At 35.2% G+C, this 19,942-nt stretch overlaps 1 protein-coding gene across 7 annotated transcripts in view; it reads right to left on the reverse strand.

Moving 5' to 3' along the window:
• Positions 1-19,942, reverse strand: part of PTPN4 (protein tyrosine phosphatase non-receptor type 4) — a 112,023-nt gene that overhangs the window by 53,728 nt on the left and 38,353 nt on the right. For 4 of the 7 annotated variants that reach the window (XR_006018287.1, XR_006018289.1, XM_042041596.1 and 1 more), the window contains exons 2-10: positions 18,022-18,175; positions 11,413-11,520; positions 8,522-8,564; positions 8,347-8,425; positions 4,653-4,697; positions 4,354-4,406; positions 2,174-2,294; positions 1,068-1,155; positions 268-309 (exon numbers count right to left, since the gene is read on the reverse strand). Coding sequence is in view for 4 of the 7 variants with exons in the window: in XM_042041596.1 (XP_041897530.1) it covers positions 268-309; positions 1,068-1,155; positions 2,174-2,294; positions 4,354-4,406; positions 4,653-4,697; positions 8,347-8,425; positions 8,522-8,564; positions 11,413-11,520; positions 18,022-18,159 (717 nt within the window). In the remaining 3 variants the exon portion in view is untranslated. The remainder of the gene's footprint in view (positions 1-267; positions 310-1,067; positions 1,156-2,173; positions 2,295-4,353; positions 4,407-4,652; positions 4,698-8,346; positions 8,426-8,521; positions 8,565-11,412; positions 11,521-18,021; positions 18,176-19,942) is intronic. The other 3 variants (XR_006018288.1, XM_042041597.1, XM_042041598.1) reach the window with 1 other exon arrangement.

Genomic DNA, 19,942 nt, shown 5'->3' on the forward strand with positions numbered 1-19,942 from the left:
ACACACAAATTAATGTGCAAGGCAATGTGTTTTAATAAGACAAATAAGAAATTAAATTATTCACTCATATCAAGGACAAACCTGAATGTTTGCTCTGAGTTCCTTATAAGTTACCACAAAAATTTAACTTCTCACGTTAGATCGCCTGTCTTTCAACAACTTTGAAGAAATAAATACAAAAGTATTCTAGTTTATTAAGAGCAGCAGCACTAATAGACTGGTTTGGCAATTGCTACACTAAAAGCAACCAGCAACTTCAATTCCTACCTGAAAGGAAATTGCAATCTCAGAACAGAGAGAGGACAGATTCTAAAACAAACAATATTGTAAGCATATTTAAATAGCACATTTTTCCTGAAATATCTTTGCGCTCTAATCAAGCACATGCTATAGAACTCTCAATATGTGTGCAAAAGCAGTGGATACAAGTGAGCAGCTAAGTGGGGTACATTTCCAATTCTATTCCAACTTTCTCCAGCCTTAGGGTATAGGACAAGAATACTTAAAAACTAGGGATGTCAATTACTAAAAATAATGTTATTTAGAGGCTTTGCAGAAATGGTAGCACTGTACTGACATGTTAAGATCATTTGAGTCAAAAACTTGAGCTACTTGCTTTACCAGGTAAAACTAACACTCTATCAAATTATAGTACCTGACATTCACAGTTCACTCTATATTTTCATGATTTATAATTTGGTTCTAGTAGGAACCAAATTAAATATTTTCAAAGCTGACAGATCCTTAAATATCAAATGCACATTCAACAAGCACATTTTTCTTATTCATCAGTAGCCAACTGAACTGGCATTCAAGCCAACAAAGCTCAACCTGATTGACACGCAGATAACTAAGCACAAATTTAAGTGAAGAAATACCCTCACTAGAGTGAAATAGTGGATATTCAATCGGTAAATCCCAGTTAGGCACCTAATAAGATAATATTTTTTTCTTTTTTTCTCTTGTTAGCAGAAGCCAGGAAGGCTCACTAAAAAGGAAAGTGTATTTTTCCATAAATCTCAGATGAATCCATCTTTACATTGCAACACCAGTTGATCCAGACTTACCCTTGCATAGTGCAATTCAACTCCATAAAGTTCTAAGGTACGTGCTGTATTGAGATAATTGAACTCTGCTTCTGCAGGAGACAACCCTCTGAAAGAAAGCAGCTAAATCAGAAATGTTCTAACACGACCTCCCACATCAGGCTCCCCAGTGAGTGCAGACAGAAAATCTGTATTCGTGTTACTACTTCTACCCCCACCCAAAAATTTTAACAGAAAAGAATGTTTCCACAAGAACCAAGTCTTGACAAGCGCCCACAACACATTTTATTTTAAAGCACTTTATCATTTAAATGTTTGTGGAGCCCTAGAATCTGGAAATTAGTTTTACAATCCTGTATTTGGCATTGGTAATTTAAATTACCATCAATTCATTTAAATGTCTTTACCCTAGCTAAGAGAATTTTCTAAGCCTTTATCTGAAATGTAACATAACATTCAGTAGTTTTGAAAGCAACAAACATGCCCCAATCAAGCAAATGTTTTACAAATACTGCTTATATTTTGTTAAATTTAGCTGTAACAAAAGGCACCTAAGTTCTAAAATACGAAGGAACCATCACTGGAAAGTACCACAATGTTACATACTGAAAAAAAAATATTTTCCATTGCTTCATTGCCTTTTCCTCTTTCAGAAAGGTCACAGACTTGCACACAGGAAAGAGCAGATATTGAAGAAAAGGACTTTGTTACTTCTAAAGTAACTCTTTTACTGGTGAGAGCATCATGAAAACAAAGCCCTTATGCTCAGAACATTCCCCCAAGACTGAAAGAAACTCTTAAAGAAAATATATCCAGCTAAGTTAATATCCTAGATAATACACACAAGTACTGTTTTCAGAGTACCTTTAACTTAACATGTTCATTATTTAACTAATTTAAATATGGATATTCTGTATAGACCATCAATGGTATTTATTATACAGATAATCTCCAAAGAAATCACATTATCTTAAAAAAGCCAACCAAAACCAACCAACCAATCAAAAAACCCAACACCCCACCCACCCTGAAACCTTTAAGAAAAAATACTATTTTGTTTTATATAATAGCACAGCATCAGCAGTCAGGATTTGACAAAGTCAGTATCTTCTGATGTAAATCCTTACATGTGCTGCTGATGTAATTTTGCTATTTCTTTTTCAAAGTCTTGAGGCTGGCTAGGGATGAAAGAATATTCTGAGAGGTAGCCTGGCAAGTTTTCTGAATGGTTGTAGTCTCCCAGCTCGGCTAAAATATTAAAAAGAGAGGTTATTGTTTATCACTGATGTACTTGGCATTGTGCAATGCCCCCAAATTCACATGAGTCTGCTCCCACATAATTTATGATCTACAGCAAACAAAAAGAGAGAAGACATTTGAACTCCCCTTTTCCACTTTGAATAAACAGTCACATTCTCAGTGAACACCATGGAAATTATTTAGAGAGAGCTTTGATTATGCCCTTATGAAGGAAGCTTGTAATGTTTAATTTTTAATAGACAAATAAATCCATAAATGCTGTTATTACAGCTAGCACTAAGTAGGATATATATATATATATATATGTAGGATAGTATTCAATTCTTCTTTTATTATTTTACCTTTGCTTGTTTTCATGTGATTACACAATTTTATTCTTTTAAGACTACAACTGCTACTTCATCATGAAGATCTGCAAAAACCACCAACTCATTCTGCAGCAAGATACATTCAGAAGCATTAGAAAAATATTTTTTGCACATTCAGTTGTATGTACGGAAAGAAGTACACATACGTACATCTACATTGAAACTACTAAAAGTGTATTTACGTAATTTCTAACACTTTCCTAAAATTATAAGAAATAAATTACACTCACATTTGTCAGAAAAAAAACATATAAACAACATTTGCTAAAAATACAGTCTTTGATGCTTTTGTAAATACAGTAGAAAAAAATTCAGCTTTAAATATCTCCAATCCCTGTAACAGATCTACAGTGATAGATAAGAAACATAAAATGAAAAGTGGAAAGATAACAGTAACACATCATGATATGGGGTCCTGGGCAGGCCTAGTGACACTGACAAGACGGATGAAGGCACCTACGGAGCAGGAGGATGAGGAAAGGAAGGGAGGGTAGGAAAAAGCTCTGAGTCACTTGCATCACCACAAACAAATCCTATTTTAAATAATTTAAAAACTAGAAAATTGGGCCAGATTTTATAACAGAATGCATTCCTTGCTGAAATCCAAGGGTACAGGACTGAGATCTGTATCTGCTATTTACATATATTTATAAAGAATACAGGAAGTTTATTACTAGGCAGGTACAGAAAACATTAGATAGAGCTCTGTATGCTGAAGAACTTAATGGCAGAAGGATCTCATGGATAAATGTAAATACAATACACTGTGCATGCCCACCAATTCTACAATATTTAAAAAAAACCAACCCATAGTGCATTCTTAATACCCTAAAATGTTATCAAGTTTTCATAGTTCCTGTTACATTATCAAATACTTTATCTCTTCCAAGACAACTCCCTATGGCATGACAGCATTTGCAGTACATTTTTCAGGCAGCTGAAGTGTGGGAGTTTTGTTTAAGAGAAACAAGTCTATTGATCGACCTAGAAAAAGGTGACCACTTAACAAAACCATGCACAAAACATGACATTAACATTACTACATATTTTTAATGAAAATATTAACATGGACACTATTTGTCTGATATGTACAAAGTATACAAAGTACTAATGTGGATGTAAGTATCTTTAACAGTAGAAAAACACATGATTATAGATGAATATATCAGGATTGCTTAATTCAAGTTAAGTTTATGAAGAAAAACTGAGTGAGGAAGAAAACTAAACCTCAGTTTTCAAGACTCATCTACTCACTGGCTTAAAATTGCCAAGATGGGTATTGAACTTTTTGGCCAGATATGACCAGAATTCCCTTTTCCACACTTATTTGGAGGTACACTGTATGGTATGTTAAAAATGTTTTAGTGTCTTAAGAAATACTTTTTAGTATCATTCTCAAGGCAAAAGCCACAACTCTACGCCTCAGAATACCCAGGAATAAAAGAGTATTGATTTGGGGTTTTCTAACAGCATGGCTTTAAGTATTTTTTCCATCTCCAATTCAGCAAAATATGCTGGGGGAGGACAACCAATCAATTTCCTTAATCATGAGAAAATTAGCACCATGCCCACAAACACCACAATATAATGCCATACAAAGTGCATTCTTTAGAAACTAATCAATAAGACCTTTTATATATTTCAGTACTAACAAGTACACAAACATTAATTATACTTACATTGAACAGCATAGGAAGCCAGAAGAGCAGCAGTATTGTAAGGACAGGGCAACCTGTTTTGTTTTTAAAATAAGAAATAAATAAAATTACGTATTTCATATGACATTTGGCTATTTTGAAAACCCTAGTCTTTTAGAGTCTATGGACAAATTTGACAGGTAATTATTATAAACACTTCAACTTGCACAGACAGTTATTTATTCTTTATATATTTTTATTTTTGCAGGCAAAATCTCTCATTATTAAGTTTTTCTTGACCAAATTTACATTTAATGTTTAATACAGAAAAAATGTCTTACCTTCCAGTAAGAATGTCCTGCTTAATTTGCAAAAAGTACTGGTACCTTATTTAGAAAAGCAAATAAAAAAAACTATAATTAAAAATAAAATTATTACATAATTTTTCATCAATTTAATGCATTTTTCTTTCATTTAGTGCAAAACTAAAACTTGGCATTCTGCATGCTACTTCTTAAACTCTAATGGGAAATGAAACTCTGCTTGGTAAAATAATAATACAACTTTGTAAATTAAATTACTTACAGGCTATGAAGTCATACATTATATTTCATGAAAAGGCTACAAATTTCACATTCTTCCTGCTTTGTACAGCAACCACAAGTTGAAGTTTGCATCTGTATATGGAGGTACCCTCATAGGAATGATTTCTACTCCAGGTAGACAGAATTAATTTATTCTCACTGAGTGTTTGATACTACCGTGTTTTCATTTATCTTAATTATTCTTAGTATCTTGAAGTTACATTGTTATTACAAAAGTTGTGGACTCTATTATGTCAAACACCTCTCAATTAACTTCCCTTGAACTTCCACAAAGTTTTCTTTTAATTATGATGTGAAAAAAGCTTGTTTTAGAAATTAATCTAGTTTTTCCATGCCCACTCTTTCAAGTCAGGAAGGAGATGGATATAAGAAAAGGAATGGCCGAACACTTTAAAACAAACTATTTCCCACCAAACAGGGGCAGCAGAAACACCATGACTTAAAAACTCCAACAAGCCTGAAAGTACAAACAAATTTCTGTCTAAATTACTTCCTTTGTTTCTCCAACAAAACCCAAATATTCTGTTAACATATCAGAATGAGTCTTTTGTTCATTCCATTTAGTTCCTTCATATTGCACTCAGAGGTTTTAGAAAATTTCAACGAAGTATCATGTTTACATAAAGTGGCAAATCACACTAGAGACTGCAATGGGGTAACAAACAAGACTTACCAAGATGGCAGGATATTAGCAAAAGCTTAGATTTTCAGAAGAAAAATCCTTGCAACAGAGCATAAAAGCTGCTGTAGAATTTGTCTCTACTGCCTTTTTAATTTTTTAGTAATAGTTACACTGAGTGGCAAATTTAAACATCATTCCTGCTTTCTTATAAATTTATTTTGGAACCTCCTACATTATTACTATAATAATAATAATCTGGTTTCCTTCTTGTAGTTCTGACTTAAAAGCTGGGCTATACCCATTAATTATAAACACCAATATTACTTACGAAAAGCATCTAATATTAAATACTTCCCAATAGTAACTCAAATTACGACATTAAAGCCAAAAAATACCACTTTATTACACTTAACATGATTTCTCGTAACTGTGTGGTCTTCAAAAAGTGGATTAGCTATCACTTTAAAGGCTTCCATAAACATTTACAAATACACACACAGAAATCCAATAATTTACAAGCTATATAACAGTAGAAAGGTAAAACATTCCATGTTTGAAAGAAAATGAGGGAAAACATTTGTGAACTGACAAGCTAAAATTAGTCCCTGTGCTCAGCTACTACAAAACCATCAAAGATTCTTTAAGTGACCAGAAAGGCAAGAAGCTTTGTTTAAAAGGTATTAACCTCAAGAAGTTAAAACTTAGACACGAACCAGGCTTTAGAGACCTCAAAATACTTCAAATACTTAAAATGCATATTGAAACAAGTAGATAAAGCAAAATTTCTTTACCAATTAATAAATGCAATAAATTACAAGTTAAATTTATATATTAAATGGATATGCTTCACATGCTTTGCTTGAGCATCTCTTCACAAACGTACAGCTGCACCTCCATTTTATTTTTCTTTTTTTGGTATAAAGCTTTATTAGAAGTATTTCTTGGTAAAAAGGACATCTTGGTTAAGGGACACCAAGCAGAATTCACGTTCTGTCCACTGTTTTCAGTGAACAGTGAGGTTAATGGCTCGTTAGCCAACCACCCCAGTTTGAACACTGAAGCCTCACATATTATTGAGCAAAATGGGAAATCAATAGAAGCTTTAGCAAAGCAGATCAGCAAAAGCCTGAACAACTGACTCCACTAAAACAACAAAGGCAGCACTGCATTGCCATGTTTTCATCTTGCTTATACCGCTGTAGCTAGGAAAGGGCAGGACAGAATTATTGCTAATGGAGTCAACGTCAATAAGCAATTCTCCCTGCCATGAGGAGAACTAATGAAGCTTCATTGCCTCCCAAGACAAGCTCCTGAAGTGAAGCTCTCCAACACACACTGAGCTCCCGCCGACCTCTCCTGACCTGGGGCATTCAAACCTGCCTCGCGCACGTGAATTCACAGAGGTCTAACAAGACCCGAGCTTGCACTGAACCTTTCCCTGACATCCACTCACACTGCTTCATGTGTCAAACCATTCCTCTGTTCTCATGGAATTTGTAAAAATGAAGCATTTTTGAATGCTGGAATTGTCAGAAGCTTGCAGTTTCTTTTCTTTTTTTGAGGTGGGAATACTGATTATGCGAAAGGACCCATATTTGTGACATGGCATCCAAACTTCACTCCAAAAAAGCCCATGGATAACTCTCTCTTATAAGAATTTCAAATACAAATCAGTTTTCTCAGGGGCAAATAGGCCTATTAGCAAAAAAGGCAGAGCTGACCTAGATAAGGAAATCATACATTATTTCTCATTTAAAAGAAAGCTGCATTTATAGCTTTGCATTTAGAGAATAGCACTTGAACAATTTTCTGCTTTATGGTTTACTTCACACTGATCAACATTTATCCTTTTTTTCACCTCCTCAGGAATATAACATATTTTACTTTAATTCAAATAACATGTTTTTCATTATTTTGATAGAGTAAATTGACAAATTTTCCTTGAGAAAATATTTCAATAAAACAAAGTCTCATCCAGGATCTCTGGGACTCATTTTAGTGAATTCTGTCTGCATAGATATGTGCAAAATTTTGTCCAAAATATGACAAATCAAAGGAAATGATAAACAAATGTGGACTGAAATTTTCACAGTTTTGGTACTTAGGTTTCAAAAGCTATCCTCGATAATTTTTTTGAATGGGGCTGACCTGTTTTCAGAATGGCTGACATCCAAAAATTCCAATCTGTCAAATCATGCCATTTATCTAGAGGGCCAGAAGTAATTAAAAATATGGAAAATTTGAGGCATTTCTTCAGGGCCTAATTGCAATTCACAAGCCTCCTATTTTGATTCACACTGAGCATTTCCTTCAACCGATTTCCATACACTGCTATCAAAATAAGCTTCTGTGATTCAAACTAGCACTACAACCATAGAGAGATTAATTTCATTAATGCTAAGCAGAAAACTGGGGGGAAGGAGGGTGTAAAAAAAATGCAGAATGCTCAGCAACTTTTTAGTCACAAAGGAGAACACAAGTAATGATAGAATTAAATTTGTACTTATTGGTAAATACTGGGATTAAATTTTTCCTCTGTTCTCTATTTTCCCTTTTTCTGTTTCCACTTGGTAGTATTTGCTTCATGCAGTTACTTCATTTTGTATATAAATTCGTAAATTTATTCACAGAGGCTTTTTGTTATATTTACTTGGTACAACTGCATAGTTCATATCTGTAATTATTAGAGAAAATTAGAAGCTTATACATACAACAAGAATGAGCTAAAAGAAAATTTCCATGTTATACCTTAAAGAAATAAATGATTGTTCTGGAAAAGTATTTTATTGACAAAGCAGCCAGACCTACCTTGTATATTCTTCTTGGAGCTTGTTTGGGTCACTTACAAAAAACTTAACTCTGAAGTTCAGACTGTGAGGAGATCCTCCTATGGTCAAGAAAAGTTATTTCTAATTAATCAGGGCACCCTGGAAAAATAGCATAATAACAATAGATGAATTGACGAAATACATACATTACTCACTTTTTAATTGTTTCCTGATAGGTTTGTTTGGATCCAGCCACCTCTGGAAAGAGACAAATTATAACACCAACTTCAGAGAAACAAAGTGCAAATCATAGCCTTATACATCAAGAAACTGGTGCTTTTCTATTACTTTTTACTTGGTCTTTTACCAAAATGTCTCACTGGCATACACAGGCTTATTACTGATTCTGAAGACATCACCACTATCATCAATTGCTACTACTCTTCTTCCCCCAAGATTAACATATGTTGTCCAGATACCCGTTTTACAGCAATAATTCTACTCTGAGTTGCTTCTTTGATTGTCACAGGAGCCTGAGAGAGGTCAGAACCCAATTATGCTGTGTTTAACAACCTTCAGCTACTCTTTAAGAAGAACTACCTGTGGCAGCGAAGAGCTGTAAGCAGGCTCATTTACTCAACTGAGAAGTTAATTTAACTACTTCCAGTACTTCTGACTCTGGATTTTGCAGGTCTGGCACATCCAGGGAGTGGTCCCACTGGTTCACAGGTTCTCTTCAAATTCTCAGCCTGAGTGTCAGCATTGGTACATCACTAACTGGGATCTTGGAAACCAGAGACTCAGCACTCAGCCTACTGGATTAAGGACTACAGAATAATTTTACTAAACAGTGCCACATCTTGAACATTTCTACAGGAGAACACTGCTTTGTACAGGCAGAACTTTATAAAAACCAATGTGGCAAATTTCAGATAAAAGTACGGCTGCCCGGAGAGCTCTGCAAGTTGTTTAAACCACTGCCCATCAGCAACCCAGCAGTCTCTGTACATATCAACACAGTCCACCTAACTCCGAATTCCATCTTTGGCATCAATACTGTTCAGTTCCTCATGCTACCTTGCAAGGCAAGTCCACAAGCCTCAGGAAATGGTTATATGGGCACAGTTCCTATGGAGTGACAGACATCTAACCTTGTACAGTATGTGACTCCCTCACACTTACCACAGAGCTTTTTATTTTTTCAGGTGAGGGAGGAGGAAGTAAACACACAGGTACCTGAGCTACCTGACACACACTATGGATCTAAAGCTAGCCCTGTGTCATTTTACTCATGAGGAATAACAAATAATGATAATTAGATCTATGTGCTGTATCTTTGCAGTAATTAACTCAAGAGGAAGTAAAGAGACAGTTTGATACAGCCTCAAAAGCGTGATTATCTAAGAAAAAAAAAGCTTCATACAGGATCAATTAACTTTTAAGACTAATGTAAAGGCTTAAAGAACACTCTAGCCAGAGATATATATGAACTTTATATAAGAATCTTTCAAAACATGTTGAAAGATACTTGATTTTTACTTTGATATTAATATTATTAAAAGAACCCAAGGCTTCTGCAATTCATGAGATCCACGTTTAAACACAATGCTGGAGGTTTCACACTCAATTAGCAGGATCCCCTTTTACCCATCATCTTTATCTTCTGCTGCATTAACTGTATCTTAGCAATACTCTGCTGTGTTATTTCACAAATAACTAGAATATTTGTTAATCCAGTATGGTTTCCTTGTCCAAATGAACCAAGTGTAAAAGTAAACGTATCAAAAACTGAAATTAAGTCAAACCCATACATTCTTCAAGCTTGCATGACTAATACTGGTAACATCTCTTTTTAGCTCTGACACACTGTTTTCATGGCAACTAGATACGTGCTGAAGAGACAAAATATTGAGAAAAAAACCATACAAAATCTTTAAAGTATGTGCTGGTATCAAATACTTAAGTCATTCTTTCAGACTAACCCTTAACCAGATCTTTCTATTACAGTGTTGTGTTCATATGCTTCCGGACAGATAAACTAAAAGAAAGAGAGCTTAGAGGTCTAGTCTACCCTTTGGAAAGCCAGATAAATTTCTGAGTGTCGAGTAAAATATTGAGTGATATTCAATTAAATACTTCTTGAACAAAGCTGAAAAATAATTCAGCCTTTTCTTCTGCTTGCGTATGTTTCTTCAGCCTGGAATAAAGTTTAGAATAAAAATACTACAGAGGCCAGCCCACCAATGTCTTACCAGAACTATCAACAAGTGAATGTGGCTGACTTTTGATACACAAGTTGGGAGGTTAAGTTTTGACCCCATCACTGTGCTGCACATATAATAAGAACTAGGTAAAGAACTATAAGGAGTAATACTTAGCTAAATTGCACTTTAAAACAAGTATTGACCATTTGATACCTATAAAAGAAAGTATCCAAGGAATGTTCTTTATGCAGTCATGATCTCCATAGTACCACTGTAGCTAGTGCAGTAAATGTTACATTTGCATCTCTTTATTTCCACTGGTGATTTACAGAGTTTCAGTTGTGTAGAATTTCCTTTCAATTAACGTTCATGAACTATTCCAAATACTTATTTTCAAGGGAGTCCCTTCTTTGTTAAGGTAATGAGATGACTGCCCTTGTCAGATAGTGGACTATATGAAGCACTGTTAAAAGATTACCAGGTATCTGGGCGAGAAATGGAAACTCCATGCATGAAAATCTAAAATCCCCTTGCTATTCTGTAAATCCTAATGACAAAAACAAACAAACAAACAAACAAACCACTAAACAAATTTAAAACATATTTACCATTTTTAACAATGATAATGCAATCTAGCAAACAGATACAATAAAACACGCAATATCCTTTTAAGGTATTACTTCATAAGCACAGAACTCAGTATTTTACTCCAAGCCTGTGACTATTAACATGTAGCTTTATCACAACTACAAGATGATACAGGCCCTCGCAAATGACACAGTTGGGGAAGATGGCACAATCTTGCAATGGTTTCTATTTACCTCTCTTTAAATAACACAGAGGACAGTGATGAACATGCTTATGATTTTTAAAACTGTACTTATAAAACAGAGTCAACTTACAGGGTTATCAGTAGATTCATCAGCCAACTGTAAACCAAAGTAATCTCTCTCTGTCAAATCGAGATGCTTGAAGACTACGTCCAATAGAACTTGGCCCTGATCATGTTTCTGCAGAGAACAAATACAGACCTTTTCTTTAATGAACAAATACATAACCGGACATACATATTTCAGGCAGGTAGAACACATAAAAATTCTTTCAGATGTGCTCTAGCAGCAGTATTTTAAATATCACAAAGTGTATCCCAGCAGCACTATTTTTAAATGAGCTTCATCTCTCTTCTTGAAACATATGTAAGGAAATCATTTTTCTTCTCTGTCATTTTCTGACAGTAAGAACTTCTCACTTCTCAGCTAGCTACATGATTATTTCTGAAAGCCTTTCATTAGCCAAATTTGATATTTAAAAGGAGTACTGAAAAACAGAAAAGAAAAAAAAGTTCAGGAATTAATAAAGAACTTGGTGCAAACAAGAATCTTGTTTGGGTCACTGAATTCAAATGTACAGGTCTGTACAAATTATTCTCCCTTATCTGAAAAATCTATTCCTGATTTTAAATGAACCAGCATATTGAAAATGTTTCCAAAGTTTAATGGCAGAGATATCTGGAACAGCCAAATATCTAACCAAGACGTGTCATTTACATACGTTCTAAGATAGCACTTCACTCTAAATGAATTAATTTAAATTAACTGAGTAACAGTAACACTTCTTTTCAGAGTCAAGTGAACAAACTTGATTTCTACTACAGGGACAAATGTTACCCACAAAATGATACAAAAAGAAATCTGTAGTTTTTAGTACCTAGCAATTTTTTGCCTAACCTGAAAATACTGCCAACACAGCAATTGAAACGCTGAGTGTGTCAATACAACAGGACTCACTAAACACATTTGGTGAAATCTGAAGGGAATTTCCCAAAGAAGTTAAAGTGTCACAGCATCTTGAAATACAAAAGACAAGCAAAATTCTGCAAGAACTGTCAAACAAGAAGAAATATGAAAGAGATGATTGATACATTTTCCACTCAGATTTTCTACTTTTCTGTCACCAAGCAGAGAAGCTTCTAATAATCTTCTAGGTGCCAAGTATTATTGCTGCTGCTGTGGATTTGATACATCTTGCCTTGTTTACTGTAGGCAGTAAGATATTGTAGAGTTTTAAAACAAAAAATCCCTGCTGTTCTGCTCCCAGAGGACCTCACTTTGCATAGAGATTATATAACAATTTACCTTTACATCTGTTAAAATAGAAGTATGTAACTAAAAGATCAAGATAAGGTTGCAAGAATTTCATTAATATCCATGTAAGAGAAAGATCTACAAATCTACCTCCAGACATTAGTTAACATCTAAGAGCATCCTATCAAAACTAACTTTTTTGTTCAGATGAAATTACACTGAAGTTGAATAAACTGTCAGAGGCAGTTACTTGGGCCTAAAAACTCCTAGAAGCACAATAATTTATTTCATAATAATTTAAAAAGTAGAGAAGAGTTATCCACAAATTATGTTTGAAATAATTCCAGGAGGACAATCATACCCATAGCTCTGCACATAAGTTGAAATTACATAAGGGATATAGTTTGGGTCCCATATAAATCCGGCTAAATTGAAGTGACCTAAGAATTGCTGTATTTACTTTTCAAAAGACCTTATTTCTTTTGAAAATGCTAGAGAAAATTTCTTGATCTTTAACAAAATGTAGCACCATTGTTAAAAAGTTCACCACTGAAAAATTTACTTCACAAATTACTAAAAGCAAGCACAGAAAAAAACAGATTTTAACACAATAAATGTTCAATAGCATAAATGCATACAGCCTTTTTTATATACAATCCAAATACATTCACTTTAATTTTTACTAAATTAGGAGTTTCTATTATATTTTGAAATAAACCAATAATCAGTTCAGGTTTTACAGCAAATAAAACTAATTTTAAAATTACATAGCAACACTAATTGCCTCTTGGCACTTTTCTCACGTAGATTTAAATAAGAACACAAACTAAGACCTTGTAACAGTAACTACCAGAAAATGGGAGATGTCTGGAACCCAAGTTTGGCCTTGCAATTACCACAGCTGACATGTTACTTCCTCAAACAATATGCAGATACCATCTCTGTAGCTTTTTCCAATCTAATCCTGACAATGTATATTGTTTCTTGAATACATTATGTTTCCTAATGAAAAAGCTTAGAACTGGCTGATCAGTCTGAATTAAGAAATACAGAACATCATTTCACGACCGCAAGGAAGGTATTTGTCCTGCAAATTGAGCAGCAACTTTGGTAAGAGAAGACAGGTTTCAACATGAAGCATTTGTTTGGTTCACAGTGTTTTACTCAGTGCAAAATAAAGATAAGCATCTAGCAAAACCAGACCTCAGCTTAACCCATCTCTGACATTTATGTAAGTGTTGCAGCTTGCCAAAGCAGGTGAAGGTCACAATCCTGCTTGTTGAGAAAGATCCAAAATATTTGTAATACTATCATAACATTGAATAGCTGCACAAAAAAAAAGTATGATAGCAAGTTTAAAAATCTGATTTTTTTTATAAAAAAGCAAACCCAATACATGTAGATGAGCATAAAAAGAAGCCTGCTTTGTTGCTGTAGATACAAGTTAAACATTATTTCCTCATAAAATAGGAAATAATGAAAACATGTATGAAAAATGGAAACTACCTAACACAAAACTGCAGGAGTTAGACACGGAAACATCCACTTTTTCTCTGAACTGAAGAATTAGACAGTTATATGTACTTGTTAGTCATTGCTGAAGGCAGAGTGTCTCAGAAATTTTGGCCTTTTAGAATAGATTTGACTTAAACACTAGACATCAACATGTTAACTGTACTTTATGAACTATTTATCATCTAGTACCACTAGATACTTACAGATTCATTTCTAACTGCAAAATGATTGCCACTTGTTCACAAACACCATGTTTGAAAATTGAGGCAGACACCTGCAGTCACACAGGTTTGATGCCTGCCACCCTCTTCTCACTCTGCATTACTGACATTCTGGTTTTGTTGCTGCCAACAGAACTGGCTGCATCCACAGCAAACACCACGAGATATTGCTGCCATATCAGCCCAAACAAATTTGGACTTCTGATGACAGAGGAAGGGGACGACAGGTTCTGGGCTTTCCTGGAGCAGGTCACAGCTCTGCTGCTCACGTGTTTGTGGGATGCTATGCTGCTCCCTCACTACTGACAACACAGGAACCTTTCCCCTCGCAGCTCACCGCAATGCCTGGGCTGCTGCTCCGGGAGGTGCATTCCCTAACACTGCACAACTGTCTCCTTTCCTTCTACAGCTGATGCTATTATTTTAATCTTTCTTTGTCAAAGAAAAAAGCGCAAGTAATTAAGTAACACTGGAGATTAAATTATTAAAAATTTTAACTTCTAAAATTATAAGGGGGTGGTATGGGGTTTTTTTGTTTGGTTGGTTCTTTTCTTGTTTCATTTGAGTTATTTTACAGGTTTTCAGATTTTACTTCCATTAGAGTGTAAATTCATTAAGTTTGAAGAAAGTTCTGGGATAGTAAAGGCTCCATATTGAAACATTTGTCCATGACCACTAACCTTGCCCACAGAACAACCCATCCCATCTACCTTGACTTAGTTTCCCCCCAAGTTTAGTGTTATCCCTAGTGTTATCGGTGTACTGGCTTTCAGGGAGTACAAGTAACCCAGCCTGCATGGAAAAGATATACTTTGTTTAAACAAGCAATTAAAACAAATTAAAGTAATTTGATCTTGAAGAAACAGTTTTACAGGGATGCAAATCATCCTGATCATGTTGTTACGTCAGCCTCCTTTCTTCCAGCTATGTGTTCTATTGAAGTCTACTTTTCAGGATTCTTTATTTGGTAAGCAGAGCATTTTAGAGAAGGGATTTCTACTCCTCAAACATATGCACAGGTTAATTCCAACTGATTCTTCTGCCTGGAACGAATGCAGCCTTTGTCTGGCTACAATCCATGGGGATTATGTGGTTTGATTAGTTACGCTCTCTACAAGGTAAGGCTTAGCACAAAGGTGCCTTTCTTGCAGATCAATGGAAAGGGCTGGTTGAAATGTGAACTTAGAACATCACATATATTATCAAGAGACACAGCCTGTGATCAGCACTTTGCTGTTGGAGAATTAGCATTTGCTGTTGGAGAAACAGCATTTGAGTACATTTTTATTAATACACCACTGCATCCTCCAGATGATTAAGTTTTACAATCATTAGCATACAGAATACCTATAGCAATCACCAGGAGGGGAAAAAAAAGCGCTAATTTATTTGATGTTATCTTTGTTCTTCCTATTTTGAAAACAATTCCATACATATTTATGGCTAACTATAGTGTCAACCACAATAAAGTAAAACAAAGCTATAAAACCTGAGAACCTGTACATCATGTAGGTTACACTTGCTACAAATGAATACTTTATTACTCCCTATTTGTGAAAAAACAGACTGAGGCTAAGACATGAGATCAGAATGTTCAGCACCAAGGAACTTTTTATTCCCTAGACTCAGTTTTAACAGACAAACTTGCAGGCTGATTTGTATAAGCAGTAAAGCATGATCCATGCAACTAAAATATTTAGTACACTAGGGAGGTGGTAAGAACATATTACATAATTTTTTTCTTGGGAGACACAGAACAGACATTTGAGGATTTATACCCGGTGATTCTGCTTTTCTGAGTGGCACTCATGTCCTCTAAAAACATACAGCTTTTGAACACCTAGATCGAAGAGAAGCACATCTCCCATACCGACTGCCCAACAATTATTCCTTATTTTACCCACTTCTTATTTTCCTTGTAAGAAAAAACTGCAAGACAGATACTTTAATGGAGAACTCATGCACCTGAAAGCAAAGATGACAACATTTACAACTTCTTATGCACTTCTAATGCTTTATATCCAACTACATTTTGCACATACTGCATTTTGGCAGGCAGTATAGACTGGGAAACTCTTAGCAAGGATGAGACGTTAAGCGATACAGAAAAGGGGAAAGGATATAGAAAAAATTACCCCAGAAGGGAAATGAGGCTTGATGTTGATAAATTAGTCTTTGAACATTCATCCCTCAGCTCCATCATCCAAAATTCCCACACTTTACTACTCAGAAGTCCTGAAAAATTAAGTATTTTTTGAATGAACTACAAAAATGCCTCAAGAGAATATCCTGAACCCTTCTATCTTGACTGATGTATCTAAAACAAATAACCACCAGATCTGCCTCTGAACCTTAAGCCTCTTGACTTCGGATCCTTACAAGTTTTTGCCAGGTAACAGATTTCACTTTGGATGAGCAGATGCAGGCTCTAACCACTGACTACAGAACTGCAAAATGCAATCCCTCTCACAAATCTTCCCTGAAACATTCAAATATATCAATACCCTTACTGAACACTGGATATCAGAATTCAATATAATTACTGAGCATCAGAACTTTTTCAAATTGTCTGAATTAGACTTGTCCACGTAGACTTGACAACTGTTTCACTTTCTCCCTCACTTCCCATCTGAAGTCTCACAGCCTTATTTGATACTCATACACTCCATTTGCTGAAGTTCAACTTCCTTTGGAAAAATTTTAATAATCATGCCACCTGTTTACTTTTACCATCGCATTATTCAACCTTTCTCCATATAAGTCATCAATTCTATAGCTTAAAAAGTAAAAGTAGAGTTCTACTACCACAGGAAAACCTACAGCTTCTTTCCTGTTGAGTTCTGGTTCTCCTCACACAAAGATGACCTTAAATGCTTTAATGTTTTCTTGTGAGGTCCTTGCCAATTTTTCATGGGGTTTTTTTTCCTCAAGAAGTGGAAGAAAGGGTTGTACTTGTATAACATATACACAGCACCATGCACATTTTCATTTTAACTCTTTAACAAGATTACAGATTAGAAAATGGGATGAATAACCCATTTTATATTCCAGGGTCATGCATAAAAGTTGTTGATTTTTTTCCATTAGCAGTTCTCAGCAACAGTATTCAGCAACCACCTTTCTATTTTCCTTCCTGCCATTCTCATTAGTGTAGTAGAAGGTGGTGAGCTTAAGTGAGGGAAATCACAGAAGAAGAATACTATCTGAAAAAAGCAGAGCAGGGAGATACTTTAAGATGGTAGCTGTGACCAAGTATAACCATACAGGTGATTGAACACAGTCAGCTACACAGCTTTGGGAAGAGTTCCCACTCCACCTTACTCGTGGCTCAAAATACAAAAACCAAAATACAGCAGAACAAAAGCTTCATTCCACTCAATGGCAAAACTGTCCCCCATTTCCACTGGACAACTTTAATCCATGAAGAGAATTACTAGAAATAAATTATGCTTTGTACACTGGATTTTGAAATGAAAATGTGTTAGTATTACAGAGGATGCCAGAATGACTAAGTTCACAGTAACACTGTGGACGTGTACAAGCATGCCTGCCTGAACACAACTTCCCCTTTTATTCGCTACTTAACACTGAAAGTCAAACTCCAGCCATCCAAATGCAGCAAAGGACAGCAAGCCTGGGATATTGATTTGCAATAAGCCAGATACTGATTTGCAATAAACCCATTACTTACATTAACTCTGAAAGCTTGTACAGTGTTATCCAGGAGAAGAATGTTGCAGACCACCTCCGTATGCTGCCTGTCTCGTGCCAGCTCAGATGCTCGTACATTGTAGGTTCTGCCAGCAGGCAATCGGAAACGTGCGGTCATTACTGTCCACACAGGTCTACAGGCAAAACAAACAGAATATTTAATAAGAGCCCAAAAAATGCAAATGCAAGAATGTCTCACTTCAAAGAAAGGTGAACACACAGCAAGTTCATTATTTAAAAACTCCATTATAAACAAAAGAAAAATGAATACTAAATTCACAGTAACCAATAACAAAACAATGTATTACAAGTTACAACACAACCTTATACCAAAATACCCAGTCCCTTACTTTCTGCCCATTGTCCACACCCTCCCTATCTTAAGGTTGTTTTGTGGGTTTGCTGTTTTTTTGTTGGGTTTTTTTGGTTTGTTTTTAAAGATTCACAACAACGTTTTCAATTCAAAAAGTATTGGAATTGTTGGGCATCATGGCTACCAGCTTCCCGATACTAGATGCAATTAAGTAACTAATTTCAGTGCAAAACAGCAAAAAAAATGCTTACATAAAAAGCTTTATAGAGAAAAAGAAAACAGCAAACACACAAGACTTTGATGCATTATTCTGCATCAAGGCCTGTGCATTCACTGTAAAATCATTAAACATGAGAATGCACAGTGGTAACAAAAACATCAGCATTGTTTTTCCCCCCCTTTTTTTAAAATTACAACATGAATAGTTTAATGTTTGTCAAATACTGAATCTTCTATGTCAATTTGTTTGGATTTACACATCTAGTTTGGGAGCACAAACAATTCTTATCCTCTCAGTAAGCAACCGTGACTATCACAAGTCTACATCCTGTGCTGAGAGCCGATAAATAAAATGCAAGAATTTGCTTTCACTTTTCAAATCTAAGATACTGACGATTATCATCCAGCCCCAGTCCAGCACAGTCCTTATGTGCCCACCTGAAACTATCAGCTCTATCCAGTGATACCAGCTACTTTGTTAAGTGCCTCACAGGATCAGGGCCTGTAATTCACTTAATTACACACTCAGCAAACTATTTCTACATCCTTTGACAAGGGTGTAAGCAAACAAAGTTTCATAACTTAAGTAGAGAATATGTTGAGACATAAAATACCTTATGACTAGAGTAAAAGAACACAGCTATTCTCAAAACTGAATATAAAATGATTGATTTTCCTTATCTTGCATACGATTATGAAGCCTTCAAACACATCTACACATTAGCTTCACATTTGAGGAGGGGGAAGGGAACATATCACGATTTAAAAAAAAAAAAAAAAAAAAAAAAGGAGAATTTAGCAGAGGACAGCAAACATTCCAGTAGTAATTAGAGAGCTTGCATGGATCATAAAAGGTATCTGCGCCCCTATATACATAAACAAAGAGGGAGGGCTAAGAAATGAAAGATCAATCCCTCCTAAAAAGTTGGTAACTTAGATACATAGGCTCTCATGGGAAAGTGGAAGACCAAGATCCAAGCTGGGACTTACACAGATTTTTTTTTTTTTTTACATCTTTCCACTGCCTCCATACAACCTCCTGAGCAACTCCCCTAAAAATCCCTTGAGATATTTTGCTTTTCTAGATCACATCTTCAGCACTTTAAGTATGACCACACACCTCAGACAAAAAAATCTTCTTGATAATAATCCATCCTTGCAAAATGCTTCAGTTTTGACTTACCCAGCATTTTCAGTACTTGCTTCCTCACCAGACAGCTTTTTTATTTTGGCTACTCAGTCACTCTGGCTTCAGAACTGCAACGCTGTATTCACATAGAACTACAGCAAGTTTATTTTTGTTTTCCTAAACTAACATGACAAACTGAATGATACAGACACCAGATAAAGCCACCAGCTGCTAAATTTA

The sequence above is a fragment of the Corvus kubaryi genome, unplaced genomic scaffold (assembly GCF_017639235.1).
Source record: "Corvus kubaryi isolate FWS band 111438036 unplaced genomic scaffold, C.kubaryi_AGA036_p1.0 37396, whole genome shotgun sequence".
In the NCBI taxonomy this organism is placed as follows: Eukaryota; Metazoa; Chordata; class Aves; order Passeriformes; family Corvidae; genus Corvus; species Corvus kubaryi.